Source organism: Amphiprion ocellaris, chromosome 16, assembly GCF_022539595.1.
Source record: "Amphiprion ocellaris isolate individual 3 ecotype Okinawa chromosome 16, ASM2253959v1, whole genome shotgun sequence".
Taxonomy (NCBI): domain Eukaryota; kingdom Metazoa; phylum Chordata; class Actinopteri; family Pomacentridae; genus Amphiprion; species Amphiprion ocellaris.
The window spans coordinates 13,289,036-13,303,815 of record NC_072781.1 but is presented as its reverse complement, the minus strand read 5'-3'; the positions used below and the strand labels follow the sequence as shown (position 1 = coordinate 13,303,815).

Below are 14,780 nucleotides of genomic sequence, written 5' to 3'. Positions count from 1 at the left end.
CTCTACTGTGTCATACACTATCTCATATATTCACTTATTTTCCCCAAGTATGTATCTGTGTGGATCTTAAGTCACTGCCTGTCTTGGCTTTTACATATTTACACTATAGATCAGTTTGAAAAATTGACTGCTGTGTCAACTGTCATCGTCATTCCAAACCAGCTTTCACCACAGTCGAGATTAGATGTGAACACTACTGTAAATTAGAAAACAGTCATAATTTTAGGTTAGTTGGTTTAATTAAATCAGCCTGTTCTCTACTCTCAATAATATTTACAGTATTTCACTGTCGCAGACTGTTCAAGCCAGGAAGCAGAGTGTGAGCCTTGTCATGAAGAGAGATGAATGTTCAGAAAGCATATATAGCGGGCACAGTGCCTTTTATCTAGTAATGCTTCCTGGCTTATAGTGCATCATCTTTTCCACATCAGAGGATAGGAACTGAAAAGAAAACTCCAGAGATCAAACAGACAAAGTTAATCAGAAGAAAACCAGAAGACATGCATTAAGATGCGGAGAATCTCTCCGCCAGACCTGCTCCTTATTCTCCACTCCCCTTTTTACACCTCTCCCTGGAGCAAACCCGCCAGTTTCCCCCCTGGACTTCAATTGTCAGCTCGAGAAGAGAAATACGAGGAGGTGGGGTGAATGAGAGAGAGAGAGAGAGAGATAAAGAGAGGGAGAGAGAGAGAGAGAGAGAGAGAACAGGTGACAGGCACTGACAAAAGGACGAACGCTCTGTTAGGTTTGGTACAGAGTAACAGGGCCATGGGGACAACAGGAAACAATATCCTTACAGAAGAAAAATAGAAAAATAAAAGATGGGGCAACATTGACATCTATAGTAAATAATATTTGTCAGCAAATGAGTTATGAGTTATGTTAAGCAGAAACAATTGCTTTGAGAGGAGACAAAGGCTCATTGTAGTAGTGGGAAGTCACATCTGTGTGGTTTTTGTTGTCTTCGTAGCCACACAGTAGACAGTTTCTACTGAATCTGTGTTTTAGAAATAACATACATCATTCAGTGGTGTGCATAGTTATGAATGCACTTTTCATTTATCCACAAACACATACCTTAATTGTTTTATGGGTTGCTTATTTTCTGCGCTGTAGTTTAAGACCATTTTTGACTACCATTTGTAAATAAATACATTTCTGAGAGGTGGAATGAAATGCCAGTTATAACTACTTTACTTAGCACTTAAAGTATTGCTTGCAGTTTAACAGTTTGTTTAATGTGTCCGTGAAATTGTCTGCCACGATTGAAGAATTTACAGTATTTTTGGCCGTGCAGTCTCCCTGACTTTTCAAGGTGACTTCATTTGCTGTAACTCTATTCCTCCCAGCATCACAAACAACTTGGAGACTCGCTGCCGGCTGCAGAATTACAATCCGGTGTATCTTTGCTTGTTTTCATATCTCAAGTTACATTTCAGGTTTTGGTGTAAGGTTTGCTCAGCCAGAAATGTATGCACTGCTAAAAACAGCACCTGACAGTCACAATAGTTTTTCAATGTACCATTTTCAAGCCTTCCTGAAAAACATCTTGATTTTTTTTAAATCTCTCTGAACCACACCACAAGCAAAAAAAAAAAATGTCAGAAGCAATTATTTGGGACAGGAAAGTCAAGGTTGAGATATAGAATCTTGTTTCTCTAAATTATCAGTGATTGCTACATGCCCTCATTTAATCCTGCAGTTGTAAATGGTTATTAAATATGGCAAATGGCTGTTTAATGAATAGAAACATACAAAGAAACAGAAATACAAATAGAAATACAGAAAGATTATTACATTTGTAATTGTCAGTTATATTGCAATCTTCACATGTAAGCATATATGGTATAGAGAAGTAAAATATATTTCATTTTAATTCATTTCTTTACATATTTTGATATGACAGTGCATATTAATGAACATACAGTCTCATAAATTTATACAAGGTTGTTGTAAATAAGCCAGATTTAGCACAAGGCTATTATCCATCCATTGTCCCACACATTAAAGAAAAACAGAAAGGGTTCAGATGTATATATATTCTCCAACTACTTACATTCAAGCACGTAAACTTTTTTTTTTTTTTTTCAGAAACATTAAAACTAAAAGCAACTTTGCCACTTTCGGGTTTAATACATGGAGCAGCTAGTGGCCTGTACCAGATAACCTAAGAGACTTGATGACCTTAAAATGAAATGCACATCAGTAATGTGCTGCGGAGCGAGGCCTCACCCAGTTTTACAGACAAAAAGTTACATTTTATAATCTGTTCTAAAATTGACAGAGAAGTGAGATATGATCAAATTTTCTCTTTCTTGTTTGAATCAGAACGGCAATTTCAATATGCTAGAGTCAGCCCACAGTCTTTGGAGGTAGAGAAATTGAAGTCATTAACCAAGTTGAGATGAATACAGGAGGAGACTTTTTTTTTTTTTTACATATTCCTGTGACAAGAAACCTCTTACATAAGATATGTTTTTACAATAAATACATTATTTTATAACCCAGCAGTAACACTTACTTTTAAACTGCTATTCTTTGTGAGATTTACCTGGTTAAATAAATACAAATAAACACATTTGTATTTTATCACACCAAGGGGTGAAAAATGTGTACAACTAACTGCCACATACATAAGATAGATGAGATTGCATGGTGGTAGCATGAGCCAATTGAAAAGCAAAGAAGTCTTGATCTCTAGGGAGCAAGGAAAAAGATCAGGAATAAAATTACTGAATGACTCATTGCTTGTCTCTTCAAACTGTTTATAAAAATATTATTTCATTCCAATGAATTGTGCCTTGGCTGCCTATTTTGTCCCTGCAGCTGCTATTTGTCAGAGGTTAAGGTCCTACCCTTCCGCAGAACAAGAATGAGAAAACAGTGGATTATCTGAACAAGATATTGCTCCTGTGGTCCGTTCACACAGAGGACAGTAATATGGCACTATTGAGTGCATCCCTGTTGAATCTTATGACAAGGAAGACCCCAGAGTCAGCTTAGAAATGCATTATCAGAGTGCAGCATATTAAGCTAAGCATAGCCTCCCTCTGACAAAGAGATGGGGATTTTCTTGATGCCCTTCTTACCCTGGAGGAATTGTTCATAGCTTTCATATCAGTTGCCATGCAGCCTTGAAACAACACACTCAGCTTTTGCACCATTTTCCTCTGGTGTTTAAATCCTCCACCCATGCCATTCTTCACGAGAGGGCGCACACGTTGCTAAGACGTAAACAGTCTCTGCAGCCCACACACCACAGTCTTAGTCCAAGCTTAAAAAGCCATATTTGCCTGGTTATTAAAAGTCCTGGCTCCATTACTATTGTCATTGTGAAATCAAAGTGGCCAACGCTGCTAGTGCCACATCTACTCAGTAGCTCCCTCTGGGTTCTAAGGTCCCTCATGCAAAATGTGCCCTATGTGTCTAGTTGGAAACTCTAAAACCTTCTGGGTCTCTGGTCTCTAACAGCGCAACATTACAGTTCAGTCTTCTGCCCTGCAACCATGTCTTCCCTGACAGTGGGGCAAGAGTGGCAGGCTCTCTATCTCGATTTCCCTCGAAGAGCTGCATCCTTTTGTTGCCTTCCCTTTGCTCGTGTCTTTTTAGACAGCAGTGTGGGACTGGTGTGCACTCTCTCTATCACCTCCCTCCTGAAGACCCTAGTAGCCTGTGTGGGAGGATTAATACTTCTGCTTATTTTCCATTGCTCCCTCATTGCATTGTCTCACTTGCAAGAGTCTCAGAAACCCCCATTGTCATAACGTACTGGAATGGAGTAATATAATGGAGCAGAAGTTACGCAACTACTAATGGCATTCTGCCTTACACCCGAGACAACAGGAAAAATTTCTGACCACAAGGTCATATTCCTGTTCTGCAATCAAATCAGGAGGTTGGAGGACAAGGAGACCCACCACAGAGAAGGGACAAAGTAGGAATGAGATGCAGGAATGTGCCATCATTCCTCTTATCTTGTGGTTGTCCTGCAAAAAATAAAAAAAAAAATAAAAACAATTGGATGCATAGCAGTGACTCTAGCAGTGACTTCATAGTAACCCAAGCTGTAACAAAGAGCGCCTGACGACCATTGTCCTCGTAGTCAAGCAGAATGAGATCCACTAGTGTGATCCATGGGGGAAGATACTCCTTTGTGGAGGATAATCTCTTCCTTGCTACCTTTCACCTCCCTTATTAGATGCAAGAAACCTAGTGGAAACTTGTGGATATAGACTCATGTAAGTGGATCTTTATCTCTTGAGGCAATAACCTCACCACCTCCTGCTAACATATAGCATGACATAAAGCTAATGAAAAAAAAAATTATTGGGGTATCTGCTCTCCTAGTAGTCCCAGAATGCATGGTGACATTGTAGTACGTTGAGGTGATTCAGCTCATACCATATACTCACATACTAGTATATTGTATAGTTATTCATTATTCACAGTTGAACAACAGTGGCGTCTTATAGCGTGGATTCTGACAGGACCCAGTCGGTATATGTATCAAAGTCCATTTGACACTGAAGTCCTAAGTGTCCTTTGTGCTCCATCATTTTATTTTCCACTGGTGGTGTCAGGGACAAGGAGCCCCATACATTTTCTTCTCCACAGCGGTGAGCAGTAGTTCATGTTTAACTGGTCCTCTAGTCAGTTCTCACCTTATTTCCCCATGCAGGTGGGAGTATCCACTGGAAAGTTCTTCTGTCCCTTGGTGAGAATTGATAATTTTACATGAGACAAAGGATATGTCCATCCCTTTTAGTTAGATTTCTGTCTGGGTATTGTCTTTTCATATTACTTTTAACTTTGCTAACCCCAAGTGACTCGTATGACTTCTGGTCCATCTGAATCCTTTAGGGAAAAAAACAACATATAGTAGCCTTACATGCAGACAGAACCTGTCCTTTAAGCCTTAGACATTTTAGAGTTCATCAGGTCTGGATTATTGCTGTTCGGGCGTATTCTTGGAGAGTGGAAGATTTTCTCTGTTTGCATCTGTGTTCAGTGTAAAGCTCGCTGCTATGTATAGTAGAGTCTTGGTAAACTTCTGCCCAGAGAGAGGGAAACCTATTGGCTGCGAAATGGCATTTGTGGGCGTGTGGGAATCCTCCCTGAGCTTTTCATGAGCAGGATATTGATCACAACAAGTATGACCTTGTGGTCAACACTGTCTTGGTCCTACTTGCTCATGTTGGTACAATATATACAGCACCTTTGTTTGCGGTTTAGTGGGCAGATGGATTTGGATTTATAGATCATTATGAAAAGTCAGACATATGTCTATGTCAGTTAAAAGCCATCAACCACCCGGCTACTATAGTTACTTAACTCTATGCTCATTTTGTCTCACACACATAGGCAACTCATTTTTGTATTGAGTCTCATAGTTGTCAAGACGTCATAAATATGGTAGCTTACATAATGTTTTTTCACCTTGTTACCATTTTTTTTGATGTGCTAGAAGAGACATCTTGAGCAAAATAAGCAGTTGATGCTATAGATGAGCATTTTTGCCTTGAAACCTGATTCAAAAACAAGGATTCAGACTCCTAGGGTTTCTTACATCACAACCCTAATCAACTAATCCCATCAACATACAGTTCGGACTTTCTATATTCTTCTTCTTCTCCAGAATTTGTTTCCGATTCGAACGTGAATGGCTGAGTTCATAGATGCACACATACCAAAGGCAGCAGCTGTGTAAAGCTACATCCAAGTCATTTTAGGCTAGGAGGGACTATTTTAATTGAAAAAAAAAAACAAACTTCTAAATGTAGACCTTTAATGCACGCAGATACATTTTTAGAGGGGGTGATCATTTTGACCAGAGATGGACTTTAAATGTGGGAATAAAGGAAAATGAGTTGCTTTACCAATCGTCTTTTTTAACATTTACAGCTCAAGAACAGAACTTTGGGGATCAGTTCCTTCATGTGTTCCTTCAAGATGGATGCCCTGTTGCAAAACTGGGCTGTGGTGGCAGTCGTGTTTTGAATGCAGCTACAAACCAGAACATCAATAACAACAGATGGACACCAATCACAATCCGGTAATGACATGTCTCTCCTACTCTCCTGTCTGTTCCTTATTATTCAGTTGCTAAAGTCATTACCCCTGTTCTTTATGTCATGAGTGTTGAATGTGGTGTTTGTGTTATTAGCTATGGCTATTAGGAAAGGATGAAAAGAGGACTAGTATCTTTGTTTGCATGTAGTGTCTTTCTATAGTTATGAGCCAGGGTCCAGGTGATTGTTGCATCATTCAAATCTAGTATCATGACAGCAATTAAACTGATTGCTGTAAGATATCAACACACCAGCAGTCACACCATCCAGTTTATAAAATGACAAACAGCAAGACCAAGAAATACCATGCACATGTGCTTATTACCCCTTCAAACCATTTGCCATGTTCAGTGCTCGCTTCTTTATTATGTTCTGAGGGAAGTCACATGTTGCGTGTTTTTGTTAAAACCCTGCAGAATCTTGTTTGTCCATTGGCTCTCCACATTAGATGATCTGATCCCATAATTACAGAGAAATGCAATTAAACCTCACCCCATGAGACAAATTCCAACTTTACTATCCTGTATCTATACGTATCTGAATGCAACCTCTCACATGTGTCAAAGTGACAAAGTAGCATAAACAAAGTCGGGTGTTCAGACTGTCCACTGTACTGGCAGTATTGTTTTTTACATAATGAGTGCAGCCACCTGTTTTCGTTAGAAAATCATATGGAGAAACTGACATCAGAACTTCAGTTTTTCTGCAAAATATTTTAGAAATGATTGTGTTGTATGTGCTGTTTGTTAACTGGTATATTCCAAACAACAACTATAGCTTACTGTATGTCAAACTGTGGACACATTCATTTATTGGTTTTGTCTTCTGCAAAACAGGGAAAAACCATGAAGTATTAGCACAAACTACCTGTTCCCATCCCTGGCATCTGAAGATCACTTATAGGTAGTTTACGGAGAGATTTAGGATCATTAGCCTTTGATATTCAGTCATCTGAGAAAATTGGCCATTTTGTCAGATGGATGTGGAGCGTTTTCCTGTAAGTGGTTGAGGTCATTCAGTCTTGGCTACACACGGTAGACAATCCTTAGATCTTGAGAGTTCAGGGAATTCCTTATATTTATCCAGAACTTGTTACAGTCTGGTTGAGGTTTTAGGTCTGCGTATCATGCCTCTTTATCTCAAACCTACATGATGATGCACTGTAGAGCAAGCCCAGCTCTTCAGTTCGATTTTAATGTAAGACAGTTAAAATAATTCAAAATACTCTATTCAAGTAGATCACATGTAACCTTGTCAATTTATATTTTATGTGAGTATTTGTCATCCAATTGTTTGCAAATCTGAATGAATTGTATCAGAATTTGGTTTTCAAAAACAGCCTTAGATTGAATGCATAACAAAAAAACGGCGGGACATAATAATATAACACATCAAATGAGACAGCTTAGTATGTAAATAATTTTGAGTCTAAGAACGAGGTGTACAGGGCATGAATTGCATCACAGCAACTCAGCTGGAGTAGCTAAGTTAGATAACAATGTAATTATGAAAAGAAATTGCCTTTACCATCTTACAATGCTTGTCACTAGATTTGCCTTTTTTTTTTTAGATACCTCCTCAGGTAAAATTATTTCTTGAAAGCCACATGCAACAAATGTAGCACTCTTTTGTGTTATTAAGGATAAACAGATGATTTCTGGACTTAATTTGTTATCCTGTTGCAACAGTATCCAGGACCTACCGAATTGTATTCCATCTGGCCCTATTAAAATCCTTAAATCCATTTTGTGTAGTTTCTAATGTTACCTGTTCTGTCATTCAAATTTTTTTTCATTGTGAACACAGAGGGAAAGGTCAATCACTCCGGTCACATAGTGGCAATCTGAAGTGTGTGAAGCGCTGTGATAGGACTGAAACGAAGCAGAGAAGATCAATAGACAGACAGAGATGTTACTTAATGTTGAGTATCTTGCCCTACTTCAATTTTGTGATTGTAAATAGAACTGTTGGCCCAAATTGCTTTCCCATCCTACTGCAGCAATGCATAGATATAGAGGGGACAGCAGGGAAGTGAAGGGATCGTCAACAAAAAGCCCTGAAAGCTGTGGACAATTTTGAGCGATTATTATGAAAACACCTGTTTTGTTGACTTTTGTTTACTTTTTTAACAGGTAGCACTGTCCGATGTGCTCCAGGCACTGTAGATTCTTTGATGCGTTCTGTGACTTTTTCCACTTCCCTGACCTGCCTGGAGCAGCACCGCCTCCATGTACCGGGACTTACCGATTTACAAATTAAGCGCCGGTTGGCTCGTAAACATTTGGCAAAAGATTTAGTACCAAATGTTGAACCTGATCCGCATGCATTTGCACTACTTGCTTTCCTCCGCCAAATAGGTCTGATGAACAATGCTTCCCCATGCACAGCTGATCTTCTGTCTCCACAGCTCACACAGGCTTACAGCTCATCACTGTGGGCCAGAGTGAGCCAGTGGGAGAAATGAGAGAGGGCCTGCTGCTGAGCTCTGCCTCTATTTATTCTTGATCGGTTCAGCAATTTTATTCATATGCAAATGAGCGCATGACATCATCTAGTCATGTTTGAGCGTCGAATACCTACTTTCTTTCGATGATATTGGCAACGCTGAATGCAGCCGCCTCAACTTGCTGTTGTCAGCATCTATGCAATGCAGGGCAGTGGTTCCGTTTAACTGTAAATAATCCAAGCTCCAGTGACCAAACAGCAAAAATCCAAATTGCCTGATGTCACTGTGACACAGACTCACTCTTTTTTCTCATTGTTCCCCTGTTCCACCTCTCACATGCACTCTTATTTTGGAACCACAAATCCTGCTGTCATCTCGAGCACTGTGATACTGATGCAGAGAACAGTGGAGAAAAGAAAACCGTGCCTTTTTCTTTCATATAGATAAGGTTACATGATGTGCTCATATTATACCCATGTTGATGTTGCAACATTGTTGACATGAAGACATGCCTGTTTAGCATTCAGTACTATATTTTTTGATGTCTACCATGCTAGACTTTTGTGCATTGCAGTTTTGATTAACATGTAGGGTCTCAGATTGTATTAAAGAAGTGGATGTAGCCTCCCAGTCAATGCGCAACTGGCTTAAACCTGTAGTCTTCCTTACAACCAGCAGGGGGCGACTCTTATTATTGCAAAAAGAAATCTGATCCTATAGAAGCCTATAAGAAAATGCTCTACCAAACGTCCTACTTCACTCCTGATTTATGACTTCAGTAAACATTTTCTAAATGAATTGACAGCTGCAATTGCTATTTTCAAGTTTTACCACAGCACGATGTTCAGCTTGTAAATTATGGTCCCATTTAGAATAAAATAGGTGATAAAGTAGTCTATTCTATAGATCCATAGATAGATAGATAGATTAAACCTTTTTTGATCCCGCAGCAGGGAACTTTACGGTTCACAGCAGCAAATAGAAAACAGTTTAGACCATGGCTTCCTTGTGAGTTGGTACATCAGTCCATCCAACCCATGATCTTAAGTGCAGTCAGTGTTTTCATGAGTGTATTTTCACAGTACAAATGTTATTGTCAGCATTTGTTTGTACTAAAAACAGTCTAAGGAATTGTCTCTTGATCATTTCTAGTACATTTAGTTTTGAATCTGTTTTTATGTAAGCCAAAATTAGCATCCTCATTAGGTTAACATGAATTACGGATGCACTTTGCCAACCGAACTAGTGCTAGCTTTAGCTGATAGCTTAATGTTTGCTATGGTGATGTGTCCTGTTCCTGCTGGGCTGGTAAACTGTAACTACTGGTAAAATTAACCGTAGATTGGTATGGTGTAAAACCATATGTTATTGTAGTGGTAGCGATTTACTCAAAGTCTGATAAAAAGATTAATTTAACCAATATTAAGCTAATAACATTTGTTTTGTGTTTCTCGCATATATCTTCCCCACCTTTACCCTCTCATCCAAATATTGTCTTTTCTGGATTTACAAAACAAAATGTCAAAATGTCGTATTCGAGGTTTCACAACAGTAATCCACAAACTGGAAAAGCTTACTTAAGTGACACTGTAAGCACTCTATTGCTCAGAGCATTTAGCTCTATATTGTTTTCCCTAGAGTATGAATACAAGGTAATATGTTGCAATAAAATAGAAACTGTATAACAGCCAAAAATTCTACAATAAACAATTTGGAGGAAATTTGGTTTCCTTGACTCAGACCTATTTGAATTTCTCTTAGAGCTGCAGAGGACGTTGTTCAACAGTCTTACAACACTCCATCATGCTAATCATCCCCAACCAAGCGATGAAAGACATTGTGAATATTTAATCAAGAGTTTAGCAGCCTGTTCTGACAGTAAACATAATTGAATAAATCACATATGCCTTTGGTGAAGCAAGATTGCACTAAAACGATCAGAACAATCCAAACAGGCAGCCATATACATAAGACATATTGTGCGGACCTTTCTAAAAAAATGTGCAGAGAAGAGCTGACATTCAATTTCCTTTCACTTTGTAATTTGTCTGAAACTGGAGTTGGTGGAAAGAGTGGGTTTAGTGTCAAAAAAATAATGATATTATAATTTACATTTTTGTAGGCTTTCTGTCAGTAGTTATGCAGATTTTCCTGAATGTAATGGCGTTACGGTGCATTGTGTTTCCAGGAAAAACAATGTGTAAGAGACAAGCAGATTGATAGCAGATGTGATGCTCACAAAACATTACCACAACACAGCAGCTTTAGATTCTATTTTCCCACTCGAGAAGTGTTAATTGTTTTTTTTTTTCCACTTAAAGCACAAATGGGCTGTAGCACTCTGATACAGACGGAAGCTGGCAAGACAAAAGGCCACTAAAGAAATGCTGTGCAGCCATATAGCTTCACAGAGGGGAGTGTGTTGAAGGGAAGCTGTGTCATTTTTCATTTGGGGAGGACATATTTGTTGTTGGCTTGGTCTTTGATGTTGGGAAGTTTTCCTTTGGGGATATTTGGGGCAATACTGCTACGATTAAATTTGAGAGTGACAGACTCCAAATGTTCCCCTGGTCATTTGTCAGGCTGCACACATTATTGGTTGAATCCTGTTGTGCTTGGCATTCACTATCAGAGTAATTTCCATTCACACATAGTCAAAGATCAACAAGGATGACACACAGCATTCTGCTGCATCGCATTTCTTTGCTTGTCACAGGTGAACTGTGAGTCCCTGGCAGATATGATTATTCAAATTTATGCCACTTTTGTGGGTGTTTTTTTCTCTCTCCAGTCAAAGGAACGTGTCTCAAGTATAGTTCTGACTTACTGGGAGTATTCTTTTTCGAAGATAGAGGATTTTGTGTCTAGAACCTCATGGGTTTTGATGTTCATATTGATGTTTTTATAGACTGTCATATTATTTCTGTTTAAAATGCAGTTTCAGGAGGAACAGTGCATGAATACCTGGCCATCACGTCTGCTACTTCCTCCCAATTTTCAGAACCGCTTTGTTTGATGCTGTGAAAATGCCAGTGTTGCACTCAATCTCGCAAAGTAAAGGTTCCAAATCACCTTACCTGTATGCTTATTAGGTGATGAGATACAGTATTGTTGCAAGTATTTTATTTTTTTAATTCATACTTTAATTGCTTTTTGTTTTAGTTGTGTCTTATAAATTTCACTCCAGCCAAAAAGCTTTGAATTTAAGCTGAAATATGTCTCATAAAGGGATATTTCTTATTTGTGAAATGATTATTTTCCCAATTTTAATACCTGTACACTGTATTCACATTACATTTGGACAGTCTTGTCTGAAAGCACATTTTCTCTGCACACATACATTTGACTTTAGTGTCTTCCTTAAGGACAATGCGACATGAGCACAAGATGAGCCAGAGATCAATCAACTAAATCTATGACTAATGGATGACTGATGATGCAGAGGCCAAGATGTCCTGACTTTTATTTCCTATAGGTCAAGCTCCAAAAACCACAGGATCCTACAATTCCTGTAATGCGACTTTCGCTACCCCCTGACCGCCCTGTAAAATAAGGTTTTCTGTTGAGAATTACAAGTCTGTTGTTTTAAGTCACCCAGCCTCCTCCACTTCAAGCCTGAAACAATATGTTCCTTCTTTAAAAGTCTTCACACAACAGAGAACAGAACAATGCAATTAATGCATGAATAGTCAGTATTGCAAGTACTATGTTGCTGTAACTGTTATTTTTCACACCAATATGAGGAAATTTAAACCTTGATGAATGCTGTTTCAAGTTTTGTGATTAAAATAGTGAGAATGCATTGCATTATAAATTCTAATTGTTGATTTGTGAGTCTTGCAATAATATATACACGATCTCGTTTCACTGACCACTAAATGTAGTTTTGATGTTAAAAAAAATAAAAATACACGAGGGTGTGAAATGTCGCCTAGCAACAACGGCATTAAGAGGATAAAAAGAGACGAGTGCTGTAGGAAGAAAACACGGAAAATAATTTGCAACTCCAAGGACATTTCATGACATCTCAGTAATCTGACTTCTTTGAATTAATGACAATAAATTATAAGAAACTTTTGCTTTCTGAGTTCAAGTCCACTCCATGTCAGGTACATCTTTTCACCTCTGTTAACTTGTTCAGGAAGACACTTGTTAATAAAAAGCTAGAGGGCTGTTTTGTGTCCATGTGAGAAATGTGTGGATGGGTCACAGGGGGACAAATCTGTACATGCTATACGCACAACATACAAATAATCACACCACAATTTGTAAAATACAATCCACAGCATCCAGGTAATAGATAAAGTAATCCCTTTGCAGCTTGTAAAACTAATTAGTATCCAGCCATTGATTACTTTTTTCCCCAAAGTACACTAACAGTGGACAGAACCCATCTGCACTTTCCACTGGGTTTTAACCGGTAGGAGATTAATGAGGAATCATTTATTTGGGGAAGCGCCATGCCATATGTACACCTTAATCCAGAGCATTTTTAAATCCACATCCTCTTGAACCAGTGCCAAATCTGAAGCAAGGTATGTTTATCAGCTCCACAGTATTCAATGTTGTATTGACAAGTCTCCCCATAAAAGATTCATTGAAGTAGCAACCAGCAGCCCTGGCCGCTCACTTGGAGTTTCTTTTGTGAAGCCCCACAATACCAAGAGCCTTGCTGTGTGCTGTCTAATTGTATTGCTGGAGATATAATGATAGAACACAGGCTACCCAAATTAATTGAGGCTTGCCAGTCACAGCACAAATTATGCAGCAAATGCTGCAGTGCTCCGTGTGAGAAAGTCACTGCACCAGAGCCAGAGCAGGCATTACAGTCAGTGTAGGTGTAGATTGTGTTCTGATACGGGGCTTGTTGTACTTAAGGGAAACCAACAAACAGCTCCTTCCTGTCTTGTGTAATGGGTGCTGTAGTGTGATCTAGCATTTTATTATTAATAATCATCCGGGTTAATTCTGCTCTATTTGCAGAATTAACAGACTCTTGATTCTAAATCACTAAATGACTTGCAAATGATAAGTTCACCACTAACATGCTACACATTATCATTTGCTTTTTGTCAGGATCTGAAATATGGTTAGACTAATAAGCCATTTTGAAAGAAGTGTTACATCTTGCTCATCAGCCCAGTGAAAACTGTTGCAAGGGCACCAGTGCAGTGCATGATGTTTTACTGCCATCTGTTGCCAATACTGTCAGATCTTTTATGCAATAGTAATATTTTAATGATGATCCTCCCTCATTATTAATTTTCTGCAGAGGACTGTGAAGGAGGCACGTTCAAATAGGATTGTAAAGACAAACACCTACCTTCAGGTTTAACAAATGCCTTTGTGGGAAGGTGCGGTGCTGAAAATATTTGCGAGGTCCCTTAACATTTGCAGGTAATATTTCAGTGGTGATTCTCAGGAAAGTTGCAGTAATGCTGTTGCCCTGAATTAGTCACACACACAGACACGGTCTAAATGAGGATGTTAGAGATGACAAATCACTTACGATTAGAGCATTAGCCAGATGAACAAATGCATAAATGATGATTGAGTAAGTAAAAATATTCACAGCCATATTGTGGTGTTGCGTGTTTGGAGAAAATGAAATATTTATACATTGTTTGTTTGTTTACCTCAAGTTGGGACTTTGCTGTTGTCGGTCCTATGAGACCCAGCAGTGAACGGTGCACAGGGAGCCCAGTAAGAAATTACATAGTGTTTCATCTCTGCGTTAGACAAACCCCGGCCTCTTTTTCTTCTGATTCATTCATATGTTTGTTTGCGCATTAAAATCCATTGTGGTTTTGTGTTTGTGTTTCTACGTGTGCGGTGACGATAATGTGGAGCTGCGGGGCATATCCGTAGCTATCTATGACTAGACCAAGTGTAGTAGTTCTAGTCATCTTTATAAATAGTCATCTTTTCCTCGGAGCTAGACCAATGTAAATTAGCCTGGTGAAGCATTCAATGTGCTCACGAGAGCTCATCAAGTAACATCATCCTGTTTGCTTAGTGAGCATGCTCTCTGTGTCTCACAGGGGCAGTTTTTGCAGTATTAGCAGTCCAAATAAAAAGCTACTGCAGTAAGCACCAAAATATGCATCAAATGCCCTCAGCAACAGAAGGTTGTGTAATAATATTGTGATGTTTCATACTTCGCCAAACAGTCGGGTTTTTTTTTTTTTTTTTTTTTGCTGCCTAAAGATATGGGCTGCAATATTGGCTTATTTCAGTGTTTTCATTAGGCTCTTGCTATATTCTTG

The 14,780-nt window shown here is 38.8% G+C and overlaps 1 protein-coding gene across 1 annotated transcript in view; it reads left to right on the top strand.

Moving 5' to 3' along the window:
• The window catches only part of eys (eyes shut homolog), a 161,201-nt gene that overhangs the window by 112,482 nt on the left and 33,939 nt on the right, over window positions 1-14,780 (top strand). Inside the window, exon 41 of the mRNA XM_035957569.2 lies at window positions 5,902-6,052. Coding sequence (XP_035813462.2) covers window positions 5,902-6,052 — 151 coding nt within the window. The remainder of the gene's footprint in view (window positions 1-5,901; window positions 6,053-14,780) is intronic.